The sequence below is a fragment of the Nipponia nippon genome, unplaced genomic scaffold (genome assembly GCF_047370975.1).
Source record: "Nipponia nippon isolate SJK-2023a ecotype South Korea unplaced genomic scaffold, ASM4737097v1 scaffold_19, whole genome shotgun sequence".
NCBI classification, from domain to species: Eukaryota; Metazoa; Chordata; class Aves; order Pelecaniformes; family Threskiornithidae; genus Nipponia; species Nipponia nippon.
In genome coordinates, this window is record NW_028262335.1 from 1,434,822 (window position 1) to 1,462,205 (window position 27,384).

The window sequence follows — 27,384 nt, forward strand, 5'->3', positions numbered from 1 at the left end:
TAACCCCATCCTGATCCAGCCTTCGCCCCGAAGTCCTGCTGCCATGAGGAAGAAGCCGGCCAACGGGAGGGGGCCGGATCCTGTGGCTCCCCAGCAGCGAGCCCGGGGCATCGCCAAGCCGGCGGAGGTGATTTACCCCCGGGGGGACCCCGAGATGAGGTTTGGGTGTGGGTGCATCCCCGTGACCCCCCAAACCATCGTCCCGGTGTGGTCCAGTTGCCCCAGGGGGGGCAATTGCAGCGTCGTGGGGGGGCTGTTGCTGACACGGGTGGGTTTTTGCCCCCCTCTCCAGTACGTGGGCTCCTTCGCGGTGGAGGACTTGGACCTGCAGCAGCAAGCGGGGCGGCTGGAGGAGCAGCTGCGGGCGCTGAAGGTCGGGCGTCCGCCACTGCTCCCCTTCGCTGGGAAACGGGGCGGGGGGGGGGACCCCCCAGTGGTGGGGGGGACCCCCAGGCACCACAGCCTGGCCCCCCCCGACGCTGCATCTCTCCCGGCCAGGACTGCCCCAGGAGGAGGCCGGTGGTGCTGAGGTTCAGCTTGCAGGGGCTGAAGGTCTACGGAGCTGACGGGGAGGTAGGGGTGCTGGGGGGGGGGGGGAGGCGCTGGGTGCTGGGGGGGCTGGGTGCTGCTGGAGAGGTGCTTTGGGGGGGGTTGCACCGCTCTGAGCATTGCTTTTCACTTGGGAACCTGCTTTGTATTTGCAAATAAGGCTGCAACCTGCCATGCATTTGCAGGTTTGCAACCTGCTGGGCAAACAGGGGTGACCCCGGTACCTCTTGCACCCCGGGGGGGCCCAGGGGTGCTGGGACCCGGTGGCCCACCCCCCCACCTTGTCCCCGCAGACGCTGCTGATGGCGCACGCTCTGCGCCGGATCCTGTACAGCACGTGGCGACACGCCGACCGCCAGTTCGCCTTCGTGGCCCGCAATCCCCGCAGCCCCGCCAGCACCCTCTTCTGCCACCTCTTCGTGGGGCCCCCGGGCGAGGTGCGTGGCCCAACACCCCCCCCCCCCAAATACCATTATTATTATTATTTTTAATATTTGCACGCAGCTTCTTTTGCCTCCCCCAGGTGCAGACCCTGCACCTCCTGCTCTGCCGCTCCTTCCAGCTCTGCTACCTCCTGGCGCACCCCGAGGAGCAGGCGGGCGAGGGGGAGCCCCCGGGGGCCGGGGTGCTGCGGGAGCCGCTCAACCCCGAGGAGGTCTCGCGCAACGTCAACGCCCTTGTCTCCTTCCGACGCCTGCCTGCGCCCACCGGCCTCGGCAACCTGAGCGCAGGGGTAGGTGCACCCTGCCAGGGTGCTGGGCGCTGCTGCTCCACAGGCCTTTGCACGATGTTTCCTTGCACGGCGTTTTTGCGCATGGGATTTTTGCATGGCGTTTTGCATGGCGCGTTATTGCACAGCACGTTGGTGTATGGTGTATTGCACGGCTTTTCTTGCACAACCTTTTCTTTGCATAGCATTTCTTTGCACGGTGGTACATGCATGACGCTTTTTGCGTGGCGTTTTTTGCACGGCATTTTGCCTGGCCATTCTTGCACGGCCTTTTCTTGCACGGTGTTTTGCATGACACATTATTGCACAGTACTTTTTTGCATGCTGTCTTGCAGGGCGTTTTCTTGCACGTCCTCTTTGTACAGCGTTTCTTTGCACAGCGGTATATGCGCAGTGTTTTGCATAGCCTTTTCTTGCATGGTGTTTTGCATGGCACGTTTTTGCACAGCGCATTTTGCAAGGCCCATCCTGCACGGCCTCTTCTTGCACATCATTTTGCACGGCTTTTTCTTGTACGGCGTTTTGCATGGGGTGTATTTGCACGGCATTTATTTGCACGGCAATTTTGCATGGTGTTTTGCAGACCATTTTTTGCATGGCACTTTTTTGCACAGTGTTTTTTTGCAGGGTGTTTTGCACAGCATTTTTTTTGCACGGCATTTTTTGCACAACATTTTTTGCATGGTGTTTTTGGCATGGCATTTTTTGCAAAGCACAGCAGTTTTTGGCATGGCATCTTTTTTCCCACCGTTTTTTGCATGACGTTTTTTTGCGTGGTAGTTTCATGTACAGCATTTTTTGCATGGCATTTTTGCATGGTGTTTTGCACGGCTTTTTTTTTTTGCACAGCATTTTTTGTGTAGCGTTTTTGTGCATGGTGTTTCGCACGACCTTTCGCGGAGCAAGCACCCCCGAAGCCCCCCTCACAGCCCCTCCACCCTCCAGGAGCGGCGGCCGGAGGCGGAGGGCAGAGCTGGCGCCTGGCGCCCGGGGAACCCCTACTGCTCCCCGGTTTTGGTGCGCAAAAAAGCCATCCGCAGCAAAGTCCTGCGCTCGGGGGCTTACCGGGACTGCGGGGGCGAGAGCCAGCCCCACCAGCCGCCTCGCGATGCCGGTGAGTGCCCGGAGGGGAAACTGAGGCACGAAGGGGACCACGTAACCCCGATTTCGTGGGGTTTTTTGGGGCGAAGAGGGGATTAACGGGCTCCCGCAGCAGCGGCAGGATGGGAGAGCAAAGGGGCGAGGAGCTTGGCCTTCCTCCCCGAGAACGAGAGCGTCCTCGCCGAGAGCGTGTGGGCCTTCGCCGGCATCGCCAGGTGAGCGCGCAGGAGCACCCCGCTCCTCGCCGTCCCCTCCCCACCCTCCCCTGCGCCCACCCGCCGCCTCGTCCCCTCCCCAGGGACGGCGGCATCGCGCTGCTGCGGCGGGACGTCCCCGGCGCCTTCCTCCTGCGCCCCGAGCCCGGCCTGGCCAAGCGCTGGTGCCTGTGGGTGCGGGCGCCCTGCGGCGTCGTCCCCTACTGCCTCTTCAGGACCCACCAGGGCAGGTTCTGCGTGGAGGTGAGGGTGCTGCGCGGGGGCACGGGGGCGTCGTGCGTGGGGGCACGTGATGCACAGGCGCGTTTGCTTCATGGTTGCGGTGGTGCACAGTTGCACCTGGGTGCAACTTGATGTGTCTGTGCGTGGGTGTGCTGGTGCATGGATGCGCTGGGGTGTAAGTGCATTTGGTGCATCTGTGCATGGGTGCACTGGTGCACAGATGTACTGGGGGTGTAAGTGCATTTGACACATTGCATAAGTGCATTTGGTGCATGGGTGCATTGGTGCATCTGTGCATGGGTGCCCTGGTGCATCAGTGCACAGATGCGTGCATTTGATCCTCTGTATAAGTGCATTTGGTGCATCTATGCATGGATGCATTGGTGTGTACGTGCGTTTGATGCAGGGGTGCACGGGTGGTTGCATCGGTGCACAGGTGTATGGGTGCATCAGCGCATGGGCCCACTGGTGTAAAAGTGCATTTGCTTCCTAAGTGCATGGGTGCACAGAGGCGTTTGCTTCATGGTTGCATTGGTGCACGGGTGCATCTGTGCATGGGTGCGCAGGGGTACCAGTGCATGGGCACATTGGATTCGTGGGTGCATGGGTGCATCTGTGCATGCTGCACAGGCACCAATGGGTGCGGGTGCATGGGTGTATCCGTGCTTTGGCGTGCAACTACGTTTGATTCGTGGGTGCACAAGTGCGCCTGCGTGTGGGTACGTGGTGCACGGGTGCATTGGTGTGAGTGCGTGTGACTCACGGGCACGCTGGCCACGGGTGCATTTCGGTTGTGGGTGAACAGTGCACAGGGTGCAGCTGTGTGAGGATGCACGGTGCAAAGGCGCATCAGTACGTGCAAGCATGGGCGCGATGGGCGTAGGAGTGCGTTTGATTCATGTGTGCACCCGTGCATGAGTGCATTGGTTTGTGGGTGCACGGTGCACAAGTACACGGGTGCTTCTGTACATGGCTGCGCTTGGTGCATGGGTGCATTTGGTGCATGGGCGCATTCAGTTCAGGGGTGCGTGGGGACGCAGCTGCATGGGTGCACCGCACACGGGCACCCCGGCAAGGCCCGCCGGCCGCCGTGGCGAGCTCACCTCTCCCCTCTCTCCCCGCGGCTGCGGCGGCGCCGACGGCAGCACTCCAACGCCGAATTCGCCAGCGTGGCCGCCCTCCTGGCTCACTACTCCGCGGCGCCGGGGGGCTGCTTCTGCCGCCTGGCCCCCGGCCGCCGCAACCCCGGCTACGAGGAGCGGGACCCCGGCGGCGGGGCCAGCGCCTGCGGGGAGGCCGCCTGGGCCCCCGCCGCCCCGGTTGGGGTGCAGCACGAGCGGGGTTAGGCCCGGCCGCCCCCGCTCGGGCCCGGCTCCCCCCAGCAGCCCCACTTAGCTTTACATCGCTGCCGTCTGCCTTATTTATTTATTCCCTTCCCGCGGGCTTCGCGCGCGCCCGGCGGGCCGTACGGCGCGCCTCGGGCAATAAACGGCTGTCGTGCTACCGGAGGAGAGGTCTGCTGCCGGCATTTCATTCCCGCTCCCTCACCACGGCGCTGCGTGCAAGGATGCGCGCTCCTGCACTCGCCTGCGCGCGCGCGCACGCTCCTGCGCTCGGTCGCATGCTCCCACGCACGTGCACCCTCGCGGACTTGCACTCTTGCAGTCTCGTGCGTGCACACGCTTGCATAACCGCACCGTGCGCTCGCACCCCCGTGCGCTCCCGCGCTTGCACAGCTGCAGCGCGCGTGCTCGCGCTCTTGCGCGCTCACGCGCCCGCGATCCCAAGCCCTCGTGCTCTCGCGCCCGCGCTCGTGCAGCGGCGCGCCCCTGCCCTCGCCCTCTCTTGCACGCTCGGGGGGCACGCGCGTGCGCTGCCGCGCTCGCCCCCTCCCCCCCCCCGCACCCGCACTCCCACGCGCGCGTGCCCTCGCGCACCCCGCTCTTGCACACCCGCGCGTCGCTGCACGCCCGCTCTTGCACACACGCGCGCGCGCGCCCGGCCCGCCGTCACGTGGCGGGGGGCGGGGCGAGGGGCGGGGCGGTGTGGTGCAAAGCCCCGCTCCTCCGTCGCCGTGGCAACCGCGTGGGGCCGCTGGGCGCGTGCGCGGTGGGCGGCCGGCGCTTCCCGCCTCCCCGCAGCCCCCGGCTCCCGCCGCCCGCCCCGGCTCGCCTCGCCTGTCCCTCCGCTCCCTCAGGCTTGCCCGACACCGACAGCTTTACCTCAGGTTTCCCCTCGCCCGGTCCCCCCTGGGCTTGTCCCGACTCCCCAGAGTTACCTCAGGCTTTCCCGCCCACAGCCTCCCCTCAGGTTTCCTCCCTCGGGCCTGCCCTAGTTCCCCCTCAGACCTGATCCAAGTCTCCCCCTTTCCCTTACTCACTCCCTCCCAAGTTTCCCCCCCGCCCCAGTCTCCCCAGCCATTTTGCTGGCTCTCCTTCCTCACACCAAGTTGGGGGGGGGTCCCCTCCCCTCCCCTCGGTGCCCCCAGCAAGCGGTGAGTGCTCCACCCCACCGAGGGGTGCAGGCCCCGGCGTCAGGCTTGCCCCCGATGCCCCCCCAGCCCTGCCAAGTGAGCACCTGTGGGGTTGAGCTGAGCCTCACAAAATGGCCTCGGAGGCGGTGAAGGTGATCGTGCGCTGCCGGCCCATGAACGAGCGGGAGAAGGCTCTCGGCTGCAAGGCGGTGGTCAGCATGGAGAGCGCGCGGGGCCAGTGCTTCCTCCAAAACCCCGCCGCCGCCAGCGAGCCCCCGAAGCAGTTCACCTTCGACGGGGCGTACTACCAGGAGCACAACACGGAGCAGATCTACAACGAGATCGCCTACCCGCTGGTGGAGGTGAGTGGTGGCCGAAGCAAGGCAGACGCAGCCGGCACGTAGCTTGGGACGTGGGCTGAGGAGTTTTACGTGGGTAGGTGATCCCTAAGTGGAACTGATTTATGGACAGAAACAGCCCTGTCCGCTCTTTCGAGTGGCTTAGCTGCGACCCTGAGGCGCAGAGGAGGGCAAAACAGCGGTAGGCTGGGAAACTGGGAAGAAACAAAACTTTTTCAGCAGCCTGCAGGGCACTGAGGATAGAATTACATTTAATTGTTTTAGGCGGATGTTTATATGAAAGATGAACCCCCCTGGGCAGGCCCTAGAGATGGTAGCTCGACAGAAACCGCAGTGGAAAGCGATGTGAGGAGAAGGGGGACAAACAAGACTCCTGATGATTTTAGGGACAGTTTTACCATCGACTTAGAGACGACAGGGAACCTCAGCCTGGTTTAGACCAGCAAAACGAGAGGGAATATGTTTGTTTCCTTGTTAACACATCAGCATGGTAAACAGCTAGGGTGGGAAAGGAGCTCGTGAAGCAAAAAAACCCCAATCCCCCCCAAAAAACCCAATTTTGTTAGAAGAAGAAACAGGGATAAAATGGCTAATGATATTTTTAAGATGGAAGTTCCTGATCATGAGAACAAGCAGGGTCTGAAACAATAGATTATTAGATTAATAGGTTATTTTTTTAAATTTTATTTAAACCTTAAGAAATCCAAATAGCTTCTGTTCCTGCTGTGTTTCTCTGAAATAGGAACAAGTGAAAGCGAGGCTTCTTTCAGCCAGCTTCCCAAGAGAAAATTATTCTAAGCTGGAGACCGTCCTTTTGGCCACCCTAGAGTCAACTAGCACTCTAGGTGTCTCTCTGGGTTTCATAAGATTTTTCTGCCCTATGGCAAAAGTACTGTGGTCTTTTAAGCCTTGTCAACTGCCCTTCCACTTTTCAACACCTGTGTTTCTTCTAGTTTTCCATTTTTGAGAGAAATTTATATGCTAGCAGAACGCATTTTTTTATTATTGTCATACTCTGATGGCATATCAAGGTCAAGCAGTTGTTTGAGCTTTACTTTGAGCTCTTCCTTTAAAATACCTTTTATGAGGTGGGATTAAATCTGGAAACATACTTCCAGTTACGCAGAGGGTGAGGATAACGGCTATTTTATTTGGTTTTCCTCTATTTCCAGGGTGTCACCGAAGGCTACAATGGCACCATATTTGCCTACGGCCAGACTGGCAGCGGGAAGTCATTCACCATGCAGGGAATCGTGGCTCCTTCTACACAGAAAGGCATAATACCCAGGGCGTTTGAACACATTTTTGAGAGCGTACAGGTAGGTGTGTAAGGATGTGAAAGAGATCCTGTTGTAAGATGGTGTGATATTGAGAAAGGTGATTTTCGTGTCGTACCCCAAGGACCGAGTGCCGATCGCACTCGGGAGCAAGAATGGGGACGGGCTTTTGGGTACGCTGCCTCTCGTCCTAAAGCTGAGCCCCTTGTATGGTCAGAGGAACTGCGCCCTCCTCTCTGCTGGCTTTACGAGCTCGCGCTTGGGATGTTTAAGGACTGAAAGTCCCTAGAGCGAGTGCGTTGAGTAGTTACACCTGGGCATGCCAGGAGAGATTTGATGAAGTGCTGACGGGAGGTAGGCACCCAGCTGGCACTGAGGATCTACGTGGGCTGCCTACTTGCCTTCATTTTGAGAACCTTACCCAAAAATCATTCCTGTTTTGTGCAGTGTGCTGAAAATGCCAAGTTCTTGGTGAGAGCTTCCTACCTGGAGATTTACAATGAAGACATACGAGACCTTCTAGGAGCTGATACCAAGCAGAAGTTGGAGGTGAGGCAGAGTCAATGTGTTTTAATGAGGAAGCGCTTTAATTTGCTCAGATAAATGTTATCGTGAATGCCTCGCAGAAGTGCGATAATAGGCGCTGTCAGAAGCTGAACACCAGAATATGAAGATAAGAGTGATGAATATGGAAACCGAGAGGAAATTTTGAGGGACTTTACTGAAAGTTTAGTGGCAGAAAGAACAGGACCCAGTCCCACGTGTCCTGCTTGATAACAGCTGGTAGCTTAGCAGAAGCTGTGTGAAAATCATTATTGGAGAAGGATGGAATAAAGTGCTCACGGGGCAATTTCTTCCTAATCCTCTTCATCTCACGGCTGTCTCTAAAGCAGGAGGATTCTGTGCCTTGTAAATGTTTAATCTGACCTAGGGTAGCTGTGGATGATCTCATTATCTGTCTAAAACAAAAAAGGCTGATCCTTTTTTGAGGGGACGGAGCAGATATTACTCCCCATGGGAACGCATGGGGAAGGCAGGCTGTTTCCAGGAACGCAGGATGGCAAACTTTCCTGAAATCCTAATCAGGGCACTGATAAATTGGTGGCTTTGCAGATCCTTTTGCATGTGTTGCTGGAGGAAGCTGCAAATCTTCTGTCCTAATTCACTTCCCCGCAGGACTGCCCTTGTGAAGAAAACCGAGGCACTAGCACCCTCTGCCGCAGATGCGCTGAGATGGTGACGGGCCCAAACTGCTTTACGGGCAGATTTCTTTTTTAACAGCCTCCTGGCTTTCAGGGAGGCAAAACCCTCTCTGCTCCGCGTTCCAGGTGTGCTTGGTGTGTGCGTGTGGAGAGCGAGGGGTGGGAGAAGGGGACTCGGCTGTTTCGGAAGGCGCTTGCTGCAGTTTCCTATCCTTTGTTCCACATCAGCAGTGACACCGGTTTCCATGACGACTGCAGTTGGCACTGGGAGGGCAGGAGTTGGGCAGAACAGTTGCCAGGGTAACACCATCACACCGGTGACAGCTGCTGCCTGTTGCTGCCTCCACCGAGTAATTAAGAGCGGCATGTCCTGCCGAGACCGAGAGCCCAGGCTGACCTACTGCTTTCTTCCGCGTCCCTCAGTTCTCCTCCAAAATCCCATTTCTGTTTGTTCCTTTGCCTTTCAACGTCAGTGACTTTGGTGACTCTGAAGCCCACAATCGCCTCCTGCGGCATGAAACCCTCTGAAGTGCAGGTTTTACGGTGCTCTGCAAAGAAAATGCCCCCATCAGTCTGTCGTGGAGTTAAAAAACAGCCGTGCCCTCGCTTGGGTGTTCCTCAGGGACTCTGCAGCACCCTCAAGTACAGCCGGGCCAACCGCAGCGTTCTCCTGTAGCACAGGCAAAAGTCACGGGGTATGAACAGTCCGGCTGTGATTCTGTAACTGGATTCATCCTGGGCAGTCACGGCTTTAGAACAAGGCTAAAATCCTGCCCAGTTTAGTTTTTAGCCAGTTCTGCTCTGTTCCGTGCAGATTTTTTAAAAGCAAGTGTTCTATTTTACATTGCTTCTTGTGGCGCGTGCATCACTAAAGTACCTAGGGATCTTTTTGGAAGCCGCGCTGCCGAACGCCGTGTCTGTCACCCCGTGACACCCAGTCATGACAGCCATATCTTGATATCCCAGCTGACACGATAAAGATAGAGTTTTGGTTCTGAACTCAGCAGATGTGAGGCGTAACATTGCTGGTGAAAATGAATTCAGCTTCGTTTAAAATTCCCAGTGTGGAGGGAGCTTCAGAGGGGGCTGGTGTAGGAGTGCAGGCATCTCTCGATTGTTTTGTATTTTTTATGTAGGTTTGATGGATCGTTCAAGATTTTGAATGTTTCAATCGTTTATTAGCATGCTGTGTGAAATTTTTCTTCTGCATGATTGATAATTGCTGAAAAGATGCTGTTAGGTATTTCACACTTTGTCTCTATCCAGGTGCCTGAATAGGATTTTGGAGAATCTTAAAAATGAACTAATCTGGAGAAAAATTATTATAGTCTGCCTGTGCGTGATGGGTGTGACTTTGGGAATTCTGTCAGGGAGATCAAGACGCCCGCTCAGAGCGGAGGGGTTCAGCGGTAACAATATCTGTGACTATTGAATCTGCGCTTTGATTTTTAAAAAGCTCCCTATGACTGAAGAGATATCGGAGCCTTTGCCATAATAGGTGAAAAACATTTCAGTTCTTATTTTAAAATATGCAGCTTAATAATAGGGGAGGTAGAAGGCGGCTCAGCGCAGCTTTCTTGTGGCCTGGGAGATGTCTGCATCAATCAGCAAACTTTTAACTTGAATTCTTTTTGCCTGCAGAGCTGTGAAGGTGCTTCCCTCTTTTTGTGTGGTTTTACTCCTGCTTCAGCAATACCGAAGCTTTTTGGTGGCAGCCAGATACGTTTTTGCCGTACTGCAGTTTAATTTCTCCACGTGCAAAACTCGCGTAGCCCTCCAGCTTCCGGACGGTTTCCAACGCGCCTTCCTGCAGTCTCAGTGCGTCTTGTTCTCACCTGCTTTGCGTTGTCCCTGTTTGCAGCTGAAGGAGCACCCAGAGAAAGGGGTGTACGTGAAGGGGCTCTCTCTGCACACGGTGCACAGCGTGGTCCAGTGCGAGCGGATCATGGAGACAGGCTGGAGGAACCGAGCAGTGGGTTACACCCTCATGAATAAGGACTCTTCCCGCTCCCACTCCATCTTTACTGTCAATATGGAAATCTACACCGTAGGTAGGTAGCTGGATGTCCTGCGTTAGGCCTGGGCTTAGCAGAACGCAGAATCTGTGCGGTCTGACGCGTCACCCCACAGCAAAACGTAGATCCTAAATGATTTTAGGTCCAGCAGAAATCAGAATGGTGCCCTGACATGGACATTCTCCACAGTGTGAAATGGCTGAGTATTCAAAGTCTTTTTTTTTCTTCCTCGATTCCCTCTTGGAAGAGAAATGTCTTACACTCAAACTGAGAACGTATTTCATTCTCCTTCCATTTCTTTACCTTTTTAAACCTTTATTTGCAGCAAAGGGATCTCACAGCCCATACAATGGCTTGGAGTTCATACATTGCACAGCCTGGAGAAACTTACAGCGTTATCTGTCTTGTCTGACCTCCTTTACAATGCAAGTCAGATCATTTCACCCGACGATTCCTTCATTGAGCTTAATCACGGGGCACGTCTCTTAAGCAAACAGCTAGTCTGGGTTTTAACATGGAATAAAAGAATCTCTTAATAATGTTTGAATGACTAATTTTCCTTTCTCGAACATCTCATTTCCATCGGCGTTTCTTTAGCTGATAAAGCTACCTTGCTGGGTCTGAACACAGACCTCGAAAGGGTTTTTTCTGGGACCGAGAAAGGAATTAGTCTCCCGTGTTCTGTCTAGTCCTTGACCCCGGCTGAGGCTGCGAACAGCTTGGCTTCATTTTCTTCAGCTGTTTCCGTCACAGGGAAAGTTACACAATGTCTTCCTAAACTGTGGTTCCAGATGTTGGCGACAGTGCCTCATTTCCCTCTATCCAAAATGGTGGGGGGGGGGGGGAATTTTTGGAATTTGTCAAGTAGCACAGCTGGTGGATGCTAATCCTTGCATTACCTGGGTCCGTAAAATCCCAACTTTAATCCTAACAAGGAAAAAGAACTATTTACTCTCCTCTTTTGTGTTCCAGATGGGTGCAGGGCTCTTAATCTAGCCTGAAACGAATTCTCTGATTTAAAGCTTTGAAAACTTGTTACACGGAACAGAATGGCAGGTGGGGAAACTTGCAGTTTTGGCAGTTAAATGGAAGACAGCTGGAATATTTGAGGAGCAAGTTGAGGGTTCTGGCACAACCCCCGTAACTGGATGGTTCTACTAGGATAATCGTTAGTTGAAGTAGTCAATGAAGTTGGTATTTACGTTGTCATCTTTAGGCTTCGTGAAGAGGTGCATGGGGAAGTTCAAACTTGTTTTCCAGTTGAGCCTGTAGTAGATTATAATTTACAGGGAGTTGATATTTTAAAGGATCTCTTTGCAATTATGTGGACTAAAGTGACTCTTTAAAGTAACAATTTAGATTCAGGAACAGGATTATGGCAAATACCAGGCTCTCTGGCTGCAAATCTATGAAATGTGCAAGTTACCATCAGTATTTTTACTGTATTTAGAGTAGCAGATGTTTTATTCCTTTACATTGTGCTTAAGGATTGATTTGTTAATGAGAAGGACGTTGTAGATTTGGCCAGTGCTTATGCCACCAGAACTGGCCGAGGGGCTGTACGGGAATTAGCCGGGCAAGACTTTCGGGCCGCTGCAGGCAAGAGTCTGGGGACCTTCTTACACCATGGAAACTAAACCGCTAAGCCCCGCGATTGAAACAAACAGCCTCCCTGGGTAAAAGGACTGGCAGGAACCAAAACAACTTTTTAATTGCCTGTCAGTGTTTACATAAACCGGGGGAAGGAGGGAAAGGGTTAGAAAACCTACTCTTTGTGGCTGTCCGCTCACCCCAGCTCTCAGAAAGGACAGTGAGAGGGTGCTCTATTTAAGCTCCATCTGGGTTGTTTTTTTTCCCAATTCTCCCATGTTTTGACATGCCAGAAAGATCTGGAGTGAAACAAGTTTGCCCTGCAGCAAACCTTCAGTTCCACAGTTAGCAATCTGTTGCTATAACTGGAGAAATATCCTGGGGCAACAGATTTTAGATTTTTTTGTTTACCTGTGATCTTTTAACTTTCCCCCATGCATCACGTTATTCATTGCTCATGTTTAGGTATTGTCCACAGCCGTAAAGCTTAACTCTGACTAAATTGAAGGCTAGGTTTTGTAGAAATCTGTCTGGAAAAGAGCGGGCTCAGTTAAAACCTCGATGTTCTTTTTGCTCGGAGCGCTAAAGGAGCTCTTCCCTTGACCTTGGGGTTGTAATTGTGAGGGATGATTGGGACATGGACATCCAAGAGTGTGGTCCAGCGCTTGGGACAGCAGTCTGTGATTTGGGAACGTGTCCCCAACTCTTTGCTCTGCGTGAGGCTGGGAAAGTTCAGTAGCCAGCGAAAGCGAGGGGTTCCTCAAGCGACCGAATGCCCTTTCTCTTAGTTAATCATCACGTTAATCTGGCCTCAAAATGCAGGTCAGGAAGCAGATATTACACACACGAGGTGTGCGTCCAGGTAGCTGAGGAGCTAGCAGTTAACTTCAGCTCACGTCTTCTCTTGCCTTAAAGAGGCGTGATGGGAATGTCACCAGCTCGCTGGGTCTGACTCCTCACTCGCTGAGATCCAGCTCCTCATCCAGGTGGTTCGGGCTGAGTGCAGTCCTGATTTCTTGCAGTTTTCTTGTTTTTTTGCCTGCGTTCCTTCATTTTACTTTCTCACTGAGAATGTCATGAGTTGAGGAGGAACAGATGCCGCCGAGCATGCCTGTGTGCTGAGTCACGGCGCAGTTTTACAGCTATCTGGGCGAGAGGGGAGATCTGCTGGGCTTCTTGAACATTCAAGCCAGATGGTGGACCTTGATGGTATCTGATGGGATGTGCTTTTTCTTTTGAAGCACAGCAAGAAACTTCTTGAACACGTCCCTTGACTAGGGTAGGTTGGATTCCAGTCGTGAGAAAAGCTGTAGTTTGGGAGTTCATCGAAAAAACTTTTCCCAATGTAGTATCTACTCCAGCCTTTCCACAGTACTCAGTAGAGGGAACCTTCCTGCCTGTCTCTCCACGTCACGGTGGTGTTCAGGGAGCCTGCTCTTTTGCTTGCGCTCTCCAACTAGCCTTGCTCCAGTCACTGCCTGTTAACTCCTCATTTCATGCTGCTTCTCTTCTTTCTCTCCAATTGGCAGACACCGTTTAACTTCATGAAACAATCTGAGGAGGAAAAAAGCTGTATAAACTCATGGTCTGCCCTCGTTGCTTGCAGAGGGCTTTGCATGAAATTCTAAACGCTGTGGAAATACGTGGAGGGAGGGTGTGTGTTTGTGTGTGTTCACTAGGAGAGTAAGAATGGGTATTCTTACTCTGAATTCTTACTGTGAATTCTTATCTGAATTCTTACTGTGCAGGATCCCGTTCAGGAAAGCACTAAAACATGTAGTTTTAAGATTAAGTAGGTGTTTATTTACTTAATGGAGTCAGGGCCCAAATGCAGACAAAGTACAGGGCTTGAACTGGAGCCTAATGCCAAGAGAGTCCTGTTTCTTGACTGTTAAGATGCTTCCCCTTAAGAAGAGCCTAACCCGGAATTATTTTCTTGCAGATGAGCGAGGGCAGGACCACCTTAGGGCCGCAAAACTCAATTTAGTGGATCTGGCAGGAAGCGAGAGACAGTCAAAAACTGGAGCCACGGGGGAGCGGCTCAAAGAGGCCACCAAAATCAACCTCTCCCTCTCAGCGCTGGGTAACGTCATCTCAGCCCTGGTCGACGGCAGGTGTAAGCACATCCCCTACCGAGACTCCAAGCTGACCAGGCTGCTGCAAGACTCTCTCGGAGGGAATACCAAGACGCTGATGGTAGCGTGCTTATCTCCAGCTGATAACAACTATGACGAAAGCCTCAGTACTTTGCGCTATGCTAATCGAGCGAAAAACATCAAGAACAAGCCCTGCATCAACGAGGACCCCAAGGATGCTCTGCTGAGGGAGTATCAGGAGGAGATTAAGAAGCTGAAGGCCATTCTAGCTGAACAGATGAGCGTGAATAACTTGTCAGGTAGGAGAGCCCTCAGTGGCTCCAGACATGTTTTATCTTTGACAGAAAAAAAGAGGTTTTTACACATAAAATGCTCACTGGATTTAACCTCAACCTGTCCTTTACCTGTTGGAGGAAGAGTTCTCCATCCTGGTAATGGACTTTTCCTTCACTGTTGCCAAATTGACCTTATTCCACTGGTAAAGCCCATCGCAGTTATCCAGTATTTTCAATAATGACAAATTCTGTTAGAAAATGCTGACGTGATTCAAATCCTTGGTGGTTCTTTGTCATTCTGGCTAGAATTTGGTCAGTCGCAGAAGAGGGGTTTCAGCTGGCAGAGCAAAAATGAGCTGCTAAAGAAATAATAGTGTAAAATTCTTTATTAAATACATATATATGATTTCAAATTTAGCATTCAGCCCCTGTTCTCCGACACTGAATTTTTGACACTACAAGGGAAGTTTTGCCCTGCTGATGGCACTGCTGATGGAGAGCAGCGCAGTCCTCTCTGAGGATTCAGCCCAGCCTCAGCAGACTCCCTCTTTGCTGTGAAGCAGGAATAGCAAACGTGGGAAGCAACGGGTGAGAGCAGCCTTTAGGGAGCTGATCACCTGTTGAGAATTATCCCCTAAAAAAGGGCAACTTCCAGCAGAGTAATAAAGCTGTAAGATTTTTTTTTTTTTTCTTCCCCCCATTTCTGGCACCTTTCAGAAACAGCTGTGAAGAAAGAAGGCAATTTCCTTGTACCTTTCGTCTCCTTCCCAGTGTCTTTTATCTTCCAAATCTGTTAGCATAGCCCTGGAAACGAGTCTCCTGTTATTCTCTGAAGGAGATTAGATTTATATTCGCTTTCATATACCTGAAGCTTAAACCTCTCCCCCTCCGCTCAGCGCTGACTTCTCTCTCCCCGCACCTATGGAGTCCCAGGCCAGTGGGCGTTTTGGCAGCACAGATGCTGACACACGAGCGCAGTTTAAAGGAGCGCCTGGATTGCGATGTTCCTTGCTGGCAGCCAGGTTCTTTGTTCTGTTTCCAGGCATTCTACAGACAATCCCACCCCGTAATTGTGAGTGATTTTTATTTCTGCTTTGCTTTGTAGGGCTCCTGCCTGCTGAGACCGCTCACCTGGAAGCAAAGCCAGCTCCCCTCCTCAAACCCCAGTTAGATCTTGAAGCAGAGAAGCAGCTGATCAGAGAAGTAAGTCAGGAGGGCGTATCCCGTAGTGTCTTTGACTAAGGCTTGTGGGTTTTTATAATAATCATTACAAATATGGTGTAGGGCTGGGTGGTTCAGCCTTTTCAGAACACTTCTCTTCCTATTTTTTGGTCCTTGGGCTTCTACGAACAGAAAGTGCGTTGATGGAGGCCGTGTTTACAACGCCACTTTCTCGCAGCATTGTTCCCACCTCTCTGGAGGTGAATTGGAATGGATTCCCAAGAAGAATTTTTGAAGTACCTATAACAGAAGAAACTACATGTGAAACAGATTCCTCCTGTCAGAGGAGGGAGAAATAGGGAGGAGGAAAGCAGTAGTCAGAGGAGTTAGGAACAGTACAAGGGTGAAGATAAAGAGGAAATATGGAGCCAGGAGGAAGAATGAGGAGCTGGGGGCCAGAAGGAAATAAAACTCTCTCCTTGCTCTTTACAAAGCTCCTTCCAGGGCACCGCATCTGCCCAGGAGAGCAGTCTCTAGGGCTAGCTAGTCACCTTCCATCAATACTGCATCGACTTCAGTCACAGAAAAAGGCAGCGAATCCAGGGTGGTAAAGTTTTCTTGGGGTGGGCGTAAGATGTGACCTAAAATGGGCCTAGATGTGGCCTTGCGTACGGTCACAGGGCTGTTGTGTCAGGCTGTCTGCCGTGCCTTTCAGGAGTACGAGGAGAGGCTGGCCCAACTAAAGGCCAGCTATGAAGCGGAGCAGGCGTCCCGCGCCCGCCTCGAGGAGGACATCAGTAGCCTGAGGAATCAGTACGATCTCAAGCTGTCTGCCCTCGAGGAGAACCTCAGGAAGGAAGCAGGTGTGGACGAGGCAGGTGGAGGGCGCGCAGCGCAGGCTGAAGGTTCCCTGACGCTGTTAATACGCGAGGGGGTTGGCTTTAGGCATGAGCTGGTTTTGCAAAGTCGGATTCGTGGCAGCCGCTGCAAGCTTTAAAGTGTCAGTGACTGCTACTGCAGCAAGTGCTGCCTGGCAGCAACAGCAGTCCCTGCTCTCAACCCTCCCTTATTGACAGCAGGAGCGGTAACTCTGGCTCTCCTGGGCCACTCGTGAGACTCTCTGTCCCACCTCTGTCCTTTTCCCTATTTCCCCGACTTCTTTTCCCTGTCAGGACCAGCCTGGCCCTACCCTGTAAGCCTCGCGGCGATGAAATGCGATTTTGTGAGTTTCTTCTGACTTAGCACAGCGTTCCTCTGGAGGGAGCAGAGGTTGAGCTGCAGCGATGACTGGTCTCGGCAGGCACTGCTGTCTTGATCCGATTGGCTTTGCACAACTCACACGCCCAAGACGAGGGTGGCTGCCGCAGTCTCTTCCATCGCATGCAAATGTGATGCAGCCCTCGGTCTCCCGGTGGATTATCAACACCATCGCTTTGCTGGAGGCTGGATATTCCTCTCGCATACCTAGAAATTGTTGCCAGCTATCCTCTTCATTACTGCTTTTCATTTGTACTTCTGCAGTGCCTCAGAGCACATTTTGCAACGTGCATGTACAGCACCGATTGTCCAATATTAATTCTTGAACCTATAATCTTCGTTTTTGGTGCTATCGCTTTCTAAGATGAGAGGTTCTTTTTTTTTCCCCCTCTGATTACAAATCTGCACCCCTGGCCTCTGAAATAGATTGTTTGTGTGCGAACACGAGGACCCAGGCCCTCCCAACCCTGTAAAACCTGTGTTCCTTACCTGATACATGCTCTGGGTCTTTGACGGCTGTTGCTGACCAGCATGGGAAGGTACATAACGGACCTTTTCCTTCCAGACACACAGCGCTTAGCTTTCGGTGAAGACTGTGTGTGATGGTTTCCCAGATTTACGCCCTGGTTTTGCAGAGCTCGTTACTGACATTGTGGGTATTTCCTCTTTTACTCTTCAGCTGCCGTGAGGACTGAAACTACTCCTGACGAGACACCTCTGCCCGAAGACTCTGTTGCTGCAGCAGATGAAGAACCAACGTCAGCCCAGGTACCGTTCAGGCTACTGTAGCCCCCTGGGCTGAACAAACCCAAGCGGGTAGCGTCGTGCTTCATCTATCCCGCTACTCGCATCGCGTCTCTTCAGAGCCGTGGCCTTTGGTTTCCTCTTGTCCTCAGGACCCAGCAGCGCCTGGGACGGCCCAAGACGCTGGCGGTGCGAGCAGGGGGAGTGCTGGAGCGGAGGTGGCGGTCACCGCTGAGGGGATCTCCCTGCCTGCAGACCAGCAGCAGGTGCTCGCCAGGTCAGTGAGGACGCTGCTCCTGCAAACTGCCTCTCGTGTGTGGCTTACGACACACACAGGCAAGAAGCAACGCTGCTCTTCCGTGATATCACAACTGTCGAGCTTCAGCCGTGAGTTCAGCGCAGCACAAAACTAGGCAGACGCACATTCTCTACCCCCAAATTAACTTTGTCCTATTTGGGCAGATAAATAGCTGTTAGCTGCGGCGTTCGATGATGCCAAGTGCCAGAATTATGAAAGAAAAAAATGTGGAGAGGTCTGTGTTAGCAGACAAGGATGCAAAAAAGCGTGTTTTCCTGATAACAAATCCTGCCTAGATCTGTAGGCAGGGAAACCTTTTCCTTCTCTGGCTTTTTGCAGGTGTAATTTATGAGGAGTTTGTAACGTTGAGTCTGGCGGTCGCTGACAGAGCTTAACCAAACAGGTTATGGAGGCAGCCTGCTTTTCCTCTTAAAAGCGGTTTTTGAAGGGCACTTAGAGCCCTCTCCTGTCAGTACAAGTAAGGTAGCAGCCTTCCCGCCGCTCAGCGTGCGTGTGGATGGATGAGAGCGCGTCCTCCACGACTCTCCCTTGTCACCGAGGTCACTTTGGCCTTTAACTCCCGCGTCTGACAATGTTTGCAAGACGTCAGCCAGACCGGACAGCGAAGTTCCCCAATAATCACCTGTTAGGGGCAGCGTTAGACCCGGGGCCTGGAGCACAGGGCTGGGATGCGAGAGCTGCTCGGGCTGTTTCAGAAATACACACTTTAAGCAAGTTCTGCTGATTTCTCTCTTTTACTCCGTTGCGTGGAATTATATTAAAATTAGAAATGCTGAGCGTAAGATATATTGTGGATGGTGGAGCTTGATTCTGAAAAGTCTTGTGTTTTGTAACCAGTCTTTCAGCTTCGCTGTGAGCGCCTGTGGCGCACGCTCGCTCTGTGGGGCCTCTCCCAGCTGAAAAAGGAGACATTAAGAAATCTAGAATGGCAGCGTCTGTAATTTGCAGGCAGTTCTCTCTATTAAGGGAGAGGTCTCCAAAGAAACCATTCGTTTTGACTATGTATCAAATCTTAATAGTCCCACCGCAGCGTTCCTTTTTGTGACAAACAAGGGAAAAATGCTCTTCCGATTCCATTGTTAAAATCAAAGTTCTCCACAGATGAGGCGGGAGGGTTTGGTTCCGCAGGCGTGGGGATTTTCAAAGCCGCCTGTTGAAAGCTTTACGCGTCAAGCCGGCTGCGAGGGCTCGGATACTCGCTCAGCGGAGCAAGGATTCAAGCGCGCATTAAGCAAACGAAACCAAAGGCTACTTGGCAAGCGCGGTACAGTAGAAAGCAGGTCATCTCTGGTGGAGAACGAGCTCTTTCGGTGGGTTTGGAGATAATTAAGGGGCTGTTATCAGCGGAGGTTTTAGCAGCAGTGGGATTTTCTCCGCTTTAAGCCAGCGCTGGCCAACCTGAGCTATCTGCTCTGCTGCAGATCCCGGTGCAGACAAAGAGAACGACTCTGGAGCACGGCTTTATTTCCGTGTCGGAGCTTATGGGGCCGTGCGGCGTGGACGTGAGATGAGCTTGATTTCAAATACGGGGCTGTGCCAGCGCTGTAGCAGGAACGCCGAGATCACCCAAGTCGTCAATCCTGGCTGATACTGCCCCAAAAAAGAAACTACCGCGGCTTCCAGCCGTATCGCTCCCGTAGCCACCGTTTAAAATATTTGTTTGCGTAATTTTGGCATATTTTGTGCTTGCCTTGAGGCTTTGAAAACAAGAAGTAAGAATTGAAATATAAATTCCACAAAACAGGGTTTTTAAAAAGAATTCTGTGAGCATTGAGACAGATTTCCGGACATGCTTGTTGACAAAGGTGCTCAGAATAACACGCGCTTTGCCTTGGGTCCCCGGGAGTACCTATGACAGAAACTGTTAATAAAAGTGGAATTTGCCATGATTACTCAGGGCAGCAAATCTCGTCAGAAACCGCTGTTTTCTGTACCGCGTCTTCCCAAACGTCGTTCAGGTAAGGACGCGCGTCCTCCACGCTTACGCAGCTTTGTACCGCTGAGCTAAGAGAAGCATTTGCCTTTTGCAGGCTGCGGATGCTGGAGCGACAGGTGGTAGGGGGGGAACAGGCTGAAAACAAGGACCTCAAAGAAAAGCGTAAACGCCAGAAAAAATACGCGGACGAACGTCGGATGCAGCTGGTGGCCGCGCTGCAGCAATCGAACGAGGACAGCAGCGACTGGGTTCTGCTTAACGTCTACGACTCCATCCAGGAGGAGGTTCGAGCCAAGAGCAAGCTTCTGGAGAAGATGCAGAAGAAGGTGAGCAGCTCCCTCTTATCCCTGCGGAAGATTTAGGGAATCTAAATGTAGGGAATCCTCCTCTTTCTTAGGTTAAGGAGGTGTTTTAGGGCGGTATGTTTAGAGAATGACTCTGGCCGCGTGAAATATTTCACGCGCGTGCCTGCGTTAGCAGCTCTCGGGTTGTTTGCGTGTTATTTTTACGAAATACCAACCCTCAGGGTGGTGAACGGAGGTGCTGAACCCCCAAACCCCCTGTTTTAAAGGCCACTCTGATGGAGGGAGGATCACGGCTGGTGATGGGAGGGGATGGGACTCCCTCTACTGACCCACGCAATCCGTTGCACACCTTTCTCCAGCCCGCCCCAGGTGTCCCACCCGGCTTCCTGGAAAAGGAACACCGTGAAAAGAAAAAAAAAAAAAAAATTTAAGAGCGTTGCTTTTCTATTTTCAGCACCTTTGAAAATGATGAGGCAGAATCAGAGGAGCTTAAAAAACAAAACACCTCTGTGTGTGCGTACAGTACTAAACCTGCACGTTAAGAACTTGCTTTATTTCTGTATTTAGATTATCAAAGAAATTTTGCACCTTTTTTCATCGAAGTTAGTTAGGAACTCCCAAGAGTTCGTTAGCACTGGACGCAGACCACAGCAGTGAGATTAACTGAAGGGGTTCATCCAAAGACTCGGTGCGTCGGAGAAAGGCGAGAAATCTTTCACTAAAGCAGATACGGAATAATCTCTCCACACGAATCTCATCCTAATTCTGAATTATCAATTAGAAATCCTCCCAAACGCTGAAGCTTTTGTGTGCGTCTTTCCATCCCTGCCTGACAAATTCCTGTACTCGCAGCCACCATCGCTCTCTCTCCTTCTCTCTATCCTTGTTATCCTTATAATAATCCCAACAGTTTCTTTTGGTTTTATGTCCCAGCTGCGGGCTGCCGAGACTGAGATCCAAGATCTGCAGTCGGAGTTTGAGCTGGAAAAGATCGATTACCTCGGCACCATCCGCCGCCTGGAGCGAGACCTGATGCTCTTCCAGCAGCTGCTGGATCAGGTGCAGTCCCTCGTCCGGCGCGACTGCAACTACAGCAATCTGGAGAAGATCAAGCGCGAATCCGTCTGGGATGAGGAAAACGGCTGCTGGAAAATTCCAGAACCCGTCATCCAAAAAACCCACCTGCCCGCAGGTAAGAGGAATGTCTGGATGATGCTGCCGGCGCGTAGCTGCTTCCCGGCTGGGCGGGTCGCTTCTGGGCTGCGCTCGGTGGTAAAATCTTCCTCGTACAGAAAGTTTGAAAAATAACGTCGCCTAACGCAAAGCACGGTACGGATCCTTTGGGAAGCGCTGCGAGCCCGGTGACCGGAGACAACGTTGAGACAACGACCCTTTCGCGCCCTCTCTTCCCACAGCAGTTCCAGCCCTGCCGTGGCCCAAACCTGCCCGAACGAGCCCCCCGGCCGACAGCGGAGAGCTAACGGTACGGCGCAGTCCTCCTCCCTTTTGCATCGCATTTTACCCATTTTTGCCGTGTTTCTAAGCCGTAACCCGAGGGCTGGCGCCGTTTCCTGCTTGCAGCCCGAGGAAGACCGCTACAAGCTGGCGCTCAACAGGCGCGACAGCGAGACCATCGCCAGCAACTACTTCCGACCGACGCGGGCCAGCCGCATCCTCCACCCCGGCCCAACCAAGGACCGAGGTAAAACCCTTTCTTTTATTTATTTTGCCGGCTTTCAGCTGAATTTTCCTCATTTTGAGGGAGCGCCGTTTTGGCTCGGCTCCCGTGACCCCCGCGGGGATACTTGGCAGGATGGGGCCCGTTTCTGGCCTCCCCCGAGGGCGGCCGCCCACCGCCGCCCCTTCCTCTCCTCTTCCAGCTCCCCCGGGGGCTCCCAGCGCCGCCCCCGCCCGGCCCCAGCCCCGGCCCTTCCGCCTGCAGGCCCTGGCCTTGGCCCCGCCGAACCCCGCCGCCAAGCCCCGGCAGGGCAAAGCCGGCTCCGGCAGCCGCCCGCTCTGACTCCGCCGCCGCCGGGGTTTGCCGCAACGCAGGCAAGGCGCCGAATCTCTGCGTTTTCACACCGAAACGCTCTCGCTCTACATCGGAGGGAGGAACAGGCGGGACGAGCTGGCTGTCGCCGCGCCCTGTACCCCCTTCCCGCTGCAATAAACCAGTCTGGCACCGCCATTTTGAGGTCTTTTACTGGGAACTCGCCTCCTCCCGCGCCCCCCGCCTGGGCCCCGCCGCCATCTTCCCCCCCCCCTTCTCCTTCAGCGGCGCTACGGTGGCCGCGCGGGGTCACGCTGGCGCGCCGCTGATTGGTCGGCGGCGAGGAGCTGTCTGTCGGTGATTGGGCGGTGTGGGCGCGGCGCCTGGCGCTGATTGGTTGTCCGCACCCGGCCGTGTCCGGGGCAGCTTGGCGCCGGTGAGCAAGATGGCGGCGGCCGCGCTCCGACTGTGGTGGCTCCTGGCGGTGGCGGCGGCCGGGGCTGAGGGGGGACCCCGCACCCTGGTGCTGCTGGAGAACGGCAACCTGCGGGACACGCACTCGCTCTTCTTCCGCAGCCTGGCGGGTAGGGCTCGGGGAGGCGGCTGGGGCCCCCGCGCCGGGCTGAGGGAGGAGATCGGGGTGCCCTGAGAGTGAGGGGGGGGGGGGCGGTTGGGGTCCCCTGGTCGGGCTGAGGGAAGAGATTGGGGTTCCCGGGGGAAGAGGGGGATGTTTGGGGTCCCCTGGTGGGGCTGAGGGAGGAGATCGGGGTTGTTTCCCCAGCCGTGCCTGTTTTGGGTCCCCTGCAGTGTTGGTCCCCGCTTGATGGGTGTCAGCGGGGCATCCCTGCAACGAAGGGGTCCTTAGGGGCACATAAAACCAAATCCCGACCAAGCCCCCCCATTTTTACCAAAACACCGCTGTTTCTTGGGGAAATAAAACTCAGGATCTTGATGCTGCTTTGCTGCTACATGTGTTGATTTTGTCTTGCGGCTGCAGACAGGGGCTTCGATCTCACTTTCCGGACAGCGGATGATGCGGGCCTGTCCCTGATAAAATATGGAGAATTTCTGTATGACAACTTGATCATCTTCTCGCCATCCATAGAAGGTAAATACCAGAGGGGAAAACTCAAGCGCTTTTGAAGCTTGGTGGCATTTTTGGAAAAGGATTTCCAACTGTTTTGTGAATTTTAATTAAATTTTGCCTTCTAGATGTTCTCCTTTGTGTCTTGTACCCAGTAGCAACCTGCAGATACATTCAGGCCTTTAACGGTGGTTCTTTCAGCTGTGATAAAAATGATTTGGTGTTTTGCTGTGGTTTAATTCTGTGGGGGTATTATTTCTGAGTACTAGTCATGAATTTCTGGCGTGCACTTTCAGATTTTGGTGGAAACATCAATGTGGAGACCATCACCGCTTTCATTGACGGCGGCGGCAGCGTCCTCGTCGCCGCCAGCTCGGACATTGGTAAGTACAAACGCTCGTCAGAGCAAATTAGCATGTTCCGGCCGCTTCTTGTAATGGGTACCTACACTGCTTACGCTCCACCATGAGCAAATCGTTTATTCATCCTTCTCTGAGTTCCTGCAACAAAAATGGTGAGAAAACAGTTTCTTGTTGTGAGCCTCAGGGTTTGTGCTGTAAAGAAATGGGTGATAAATAGCTTTTATTGACATTTTGAATGGGAATTCAGATGAGGGAGGTTGTGACGCTCCTCGGCGTTTGGCTCGCAGAGCGTCGGAACGCCTGACTCCGAGCTGAATTTACTTTTTATTTTGAGTGCTGAGATGTCGTCACATCCCAAATGCGCTGCATCACGGAGAATCCATTTTGTCCTTCCAGGCGACCCGCTGCGAGAGCTGGGCAGCGAGTGTGGGATCGAGTTTGATGAGGAACGGACAGCCGTCATCGACCATCACAACTACGATATATCCGACCCTGGCCAGGTAAACGGGTTTGCCTGCACGTTTTGGGTTTTTTTAATGAGAACTTCGGCGTAAAGGTTTGGGGATGAGTCTTCTGTCCTTGTTTTCCCTTTTTTCTTCCATCCTTTCTGTTTTCTCAGCCTCCTCCCAAGAAAGTCATAAATATTTCTGCTTGACAACATGACGTAACGCTACAAAGCTGTGCTCGTTTGGGGTCTTTGCCCTCAAATCTGTCTTTCCGAATTTCCTGGGTTTGATCTTTCCACTGCCCTGAGTAATTTCAAGTTGTCACTGTGCCTCAGGCAGCCACGCTACAATTAACGGTGGTTTTGAACGACTCTGAAGTGTGTGGGGGGCAATTTCACCTGTGGGTGAAGCGTATCAGACCCCGAGTGCGACACTTTGGATGTGGGAAGGGGGATTTTCAGTCCCAGAGACCAGTATAGAAATGTACACGTCTCGATGATTATTTTCTCCTTCCCCTCATGTCATCCAGCGCTTTAAAGTTAAAACCTGTATTAAGGTCTGAACTTAATGTACCATGCTAATTTTTTATTTAAACTTAACTAAGCGGTAGATGGATGTTGTCCTAGTTTAGGGATGAAACTTGCTAAATATGGGGAAGTAAAATACAGTAGGCATTGCTGTCTTTATCAAAGAACATTTCCTTATGTATCAGTATTAATTTAATTTGACCATAATTAAACAAAAAAATGCTGGTTTTCTGCTTTTTAATTGACTTGTAACGTCCATCCAACAGCTGCTCAGTTTTAATTGTCTGTAAAAACAAAGTTAACTTTCAAATAACAAGAGAAGCTGTTGCTTGCTGTTAGAAACACCAACCCGCCAGCCCGTGCAGCGCGCTCACGCCACTCTCTCTCGTTTCTCCCAGCACACGCTCATCGTCGCAGACCCCGAAAATCTCCTGAAGGCCCCCACCATCGTGGGGAAAGCGGCGCTGAACCCCATCCTTTTCCGAGGAGTCGGGTAAGCGGCCCGCGGCGCGGGGAGTGGGGTGAGGTGGCCGTTGTCGGGGAAGCGGAGCAAAAATACCGGTGTTGCTGCGAGGTGAGCGTAGGGTTAACAGCCGCGACTCTTCACGCGAGCAATCTCTCTTGATTTCAGGTAACGATAAAAAGAAAATCTCCAAAGCAGCTTAGTTGTTGACTTAGCAACGTTTCTTAATGTAAATTAGCGAAGCTTGACTGTGTATCTTGAGGAAATACTTCCATTTCGTGGTGCGTGCGGTTGTCTTGCCGCACCTGAAGGGTGAGGAGGTTCGCGCGGCTGAGCTGGCGGCTGCGCGTTCCGCGGGGGGCCGGGGGCCTTGGTGCCGCTCACCGTGCCTCTCCCTGCCAGGATGGTGGCTGATCCTGACAACCCGCTGGTGCTGGATATCCTGACTGGCTCTTCTACCTCTTACTCCTTCTTCCCAGATAAGCCCATTACTCAGGTACGCTCCGCTACTTTTTCTCCTCTTCTGGGCTACTCCCTCAAATTTCAGCAACTTGGAAAAATCCTGGAGCGTTTAGTCTCCTGAGGGATTTTTGGAAGCGTCGGGCTTTCTGACATTGCCCTGGGAATCTTCCTCTTTGCTTTTTGTTGGTGGGAGAGAACGTCCAGCGGGAGGGATGCTTTGGAAGAAAGGCCAGCCTGGATGAAAGCGTATCTCCTGCTTCATTCCAGCCGGAGAGGGCAGGAGCTGTGAATTATTCTGAGCTGCTTCGTTTCTATTTAATTGCGGGCTGTGCTAGCGACAGTCGGGCTGTTCCACCCCGCAGCAAACTGGAGATCACCTCTCCTTTAATCATCCCTAAATTGGCTAAACACTCTTCTAAACGTGTTCCTTTTCAGTACCCCCACGCGGTCGGGAAGAACACCCTTCTGATCGCGGGGCTCCAAGCCCGGAACAACGCCCGCGTGGTTTTCAGCGGCTCCTTGGATTTCTTTAGCGATGCCTTCTTCAATTCCGCGGTGCAGAAAGCTACCCCTGGCTCCAAGAGGTACGTCGGCTTCCTGGCCTCCCTGCCTGAAGAATATTGGATAAAGAATATCCTGGGAAACAGGCAAAAAATATTCACGTTATGGGAAATGGCAGAAAGCTTGAATTAAATTTGGGGTGACGCGTTCCTTTGGCCTTGCGGAACAAAGCACTTGGGGAAGCAATTCCTTCCTTTCACCCCGGCTAGCTTTTTGTTGCTTTCATATCTGTGAATGGTTTGGGTTTTGGCACGCAGTGTGGTTTTTCGGCGTGGCCGCCATCCTTTCTCCGCCTTCCTTCGTCCGTAGATACTCGCAGACGGGTAATTACGAGCTGGCTGTCGCCTTGTCCCGCTGGGTGTTCAAGGAGGAGGGAGTGCTGCGCGTCGGAGCGGTGTCCCACCACCGCGTGGGGGAACTCGCGCCTCCCAACGCCTACACCGTCACCGATCTCGTGGTAAGTGCCCGCTTGGGGCAGGAGGGGACGCGGGAGCCGCTTCGGTAAAGGGATTTGGGAAAATTTGAACTCGGAACGGGTCGAGGTTTGTTTTCAGGCATCGCTCGTTAACTTCACGCCTTGTGGGTTCGTTCCAGGAGTACAGCATTGTAATCGAAAAGCTTTCTGACGGCAAGTGGGTCCCCTTCGACGGAGACGATATTCAGCTGGAGTTCGTCCGCATCGATCCCTTCGTGCGCACCTTCCTGAAGAGGAACGGTAGGTTTCCCTCGCCGCCCCGGCCCCGCGGTGGCGGTGTTTTCGCCGCTCGGCTTCCACGGCTTCTCGCCTCGCCTCAACGTCGTCGCCGTCTCTTTCTCAGGCGGCAAATACAGCGTGCGGTTCAAGCTGCCGGATGTCTACGGAGTGTTTCAGTTCAAAGTGGATTACAACCGGCTGGGTTACACCCACCTCTACTCCTCCACCCAGGTAAGCGCAGCGGGAATCCGTCAGCCGAGAGGGAAGCGCGCCCGGACCGCCGGGCTCACCGGGCCGCTCTCTCCCCTCCCAGGTCTCCGTGCGTCCCCTCCAGCACACGCAGTACGAACGTTTCATCCCCTCGGCGTACCCCTACTACGCCGGCGCCTTCTCCATGATGGTTGGACTCTTCATGTTCAGCATCGTCTTCCTCCACATGAAGGAGAAGGAGAAATCCGACTGAGCTCCCTGGGGGAGGAGGCGCCGGGCAGGGCCGGGCAGCGCTCGGGACCCGCATTCGTAACCCTGTGAGGACTGGTAGGTGCCGGACACGCCGTGGATTCGTGTTTGGTCTTTGTATTTTTACCTTGAGGGGGGATTTAAGAGGAAAGAAAATGAAATTTTGGGGGGAAACCCGTCGCCGAAGCGTCTGGAAACATGGCGCCTCCGGCGTTGTTCCTGATGAGTTTGCGACGTTTGTCTCGCCCCGCTGCTGGGATGATGTCGATTCGAGATTAATTCCCGTTTCAAAATAAAGTCTCGTTCCTCTCCCGGGTCGAAGCGAAGTGAATTCACCGCGTGGGGCTTTGGGCCGCGTCCCCGGAGCGGCGGGTGGCACCGCAGGGACGTGTCCCCGCGTCGCCCTCGCCTGCTCGGGGTGTCCGTGGGGCGGGCTGCGAGGGAAACGGGGCGTGCGGAGGGGCTTGGGACACCCCGAAAAGCACCCCGAGGGTTCCCCAAAGGCACGCC

The 27,384-nt window shown here is 53.4% G+C and overlaps 3 protein-coding genes across 6 annotated transcripts; all 3 read left to right on the plus strand.

The window, feature by feature from the left end:
* On the plus strand, positions 1 to 4,175 carry SH2D5 (SH2 domain containing 5). Its single transcript, XM_087755767.1, has 9 exons — positions 1 to 127; positions 293 to 373; positions 499 to 573; positions 843 to 986; positions 1,073 to 1,282; positions 2,225 to 2,393; positions 2,493 to 2,595; positions 2,679 to 2,838; positions 3,963 to 4,175. Exons 1-9 carry the CDS (start codon positions 44 to 46, stop codon positions 4,161 to 4,163), a joined length of 1,227 nt encoding a protein of 408 aa, XP_087611893.1. The 5' UTR covers positions 1 to 43; the 3' UTR covers positions 4,164 to 4,175.
* On the plus strand, positions 2,743 to 22,261 carry KIF17 (kinesin family member 17). 4 transcript variants are annotated; one of them, XM_087755732.1, is made up of 15 exons: positions 2,743 to 2,838; positions 5,378 to 5,652; positions 6,822 to 6,968; positions 7,374 to 7,475; positions 9,990 to 10,179; positions 13,676 to 14,128; positions 15,210 to 15,307; positions 15,981 to 16,128; positions 17,202 to 17,290; positions 17,419 to 17,543; positions 19,616 to 19,847; positions 20,760 to 21,018; positions 21,242 to 21,309; positions 21,408 to 21,528; positions 21,707 to 22,261. In XM_087755732.1, the coding sequence occupies exons 2-15, from the start codon at positions 5,422 to 5,424 to the stop codon at positions 21,844 to 21,846; spliced, it is 2,403 nt and encodes an 800-aa protein (XP_087611858.1). In that variant the 5' UTR covers positions 2,743 to 2,838; positions 5,378 to 5,421; the 3' UTR covers positions 21,847 to 22,261. The 4 variants fall into 4 exon arrangements, 3 of the variants coding, with proteins under 3 accessions (XP_087611858.1, XP_087611859.1, XP_087611861.1); XR_015704376.1 differs by lacking the exons at positions 2,743 to 2,838; positions 21,707 to 22,261 and adding an exon at positions 21,119 to 21,155 and having other exon boundaries at positions 5,399 to 5,652; positions 21,408 to 21,445; XM_087755733.1 differs by lacking the exon at positions 2,743 to 2,838 and having other exon boundaries at positions 5,399 to 5,652; positions 21,245 to 21,309.
* Positions 22,227 to 27,189, plus strand: DDOST (dolichyl-diphosphooligosaccharide--protein glycosyltransferase non-catalytic subunit). The gene is made up of 11 exons (XM_087755782.1): positions 22,227 to 22,400; positions 22,814 to 22,924; positions 23,197 to 23,283; positions 23,659 to 23,762; positions 24,634 to 24,728; positions 25,101 to 25,194; positions 25,596 to 25,744; positions 26,031 to 26,178; positions 26,316 to 26,436; positions 26,540 to 26,646; positions 26,729 to 27,189. Exons 1-11 carry the CDS (start codon positions 22,262 to 22,264, stop codon positions 26,876 to 26,878), a joined length of 1,305 nt encoding a protein of 434 aa, XP_087611908.1. The 5' UTR covers positions 22,227 to 22,261; the 3' UTR covers positions 26,879 to 27,189.
* The last annotated feature ends 195 nt before the right edge of the window (positions 27,190 to 27,384 follow it).

Bases quoted from the DNA above. Each gene is read 5' to 3' on its own strand.
- SH2D5 (XM_087755767.1), top strand. From the start codon at position 44: ATGAGGAAGAAGCCGGCCAACGGGAGGGGGCCGGATCCTGTGGCTCCC. The intron at 1,283-2,224 runs GTAGGTGCACCC...TCCACCCTCCAG, and splicing joins TCGGCAACCTGAGCGCAGGG to GAGCGGCGGCCGGAGGCGGA. The intron at 2,596-2,678 runs GTGAGCGCGCAG...TCCCCTCCCCAG, and splicing joins GCCTTCGCCGGCATCGCCAG to GGACGGCGGCATCGCGCTGC.
- KIF17 (XM_087755732.1), top strand. From the start codon at position 5,422: ATGGCCTCGGAGGCGGTGAAGGTGATCGTGCGCTGCCGGCCCATGAAC. The intron at 21,019-21,241 runs GTAAGAGGAATG...CTCTTCCCACAG, and splicing joins AAAAACCCACCTGCCCGCAG to CAGTTCCAGCCCTGCCGTGG. The intron at 21,310-21,407 runs GTACGGCGCAGT...TCCTGCTTGCAG, and splicing joins CCGACAGCGGAGAGCTAACG to CCCGAGGAAGACCGCTACAA.
- DDOST (XM_087755782.1), top strand. From the start codon at position 22,262: ATGGCGGCGGCCGCGCTCCGACTGTGGTGGCTCCTGGCGGTGGCGGCG. The intron at 22,925-23,196 runs GTAAATACCAGA...GTGCACTTTCAG, and splicing joins CTTCTCGCCATCCATAGAAG to ATTTTGGTGGAAACATCAAT. The intron at 26,647-26,728 runs GTAAGCGCAGCG...CTCCCCTCCCAG, and splicing joins ACCTCTACTCCTCCACCCAG to GTCTCCGTGCGTCCCCTCCA.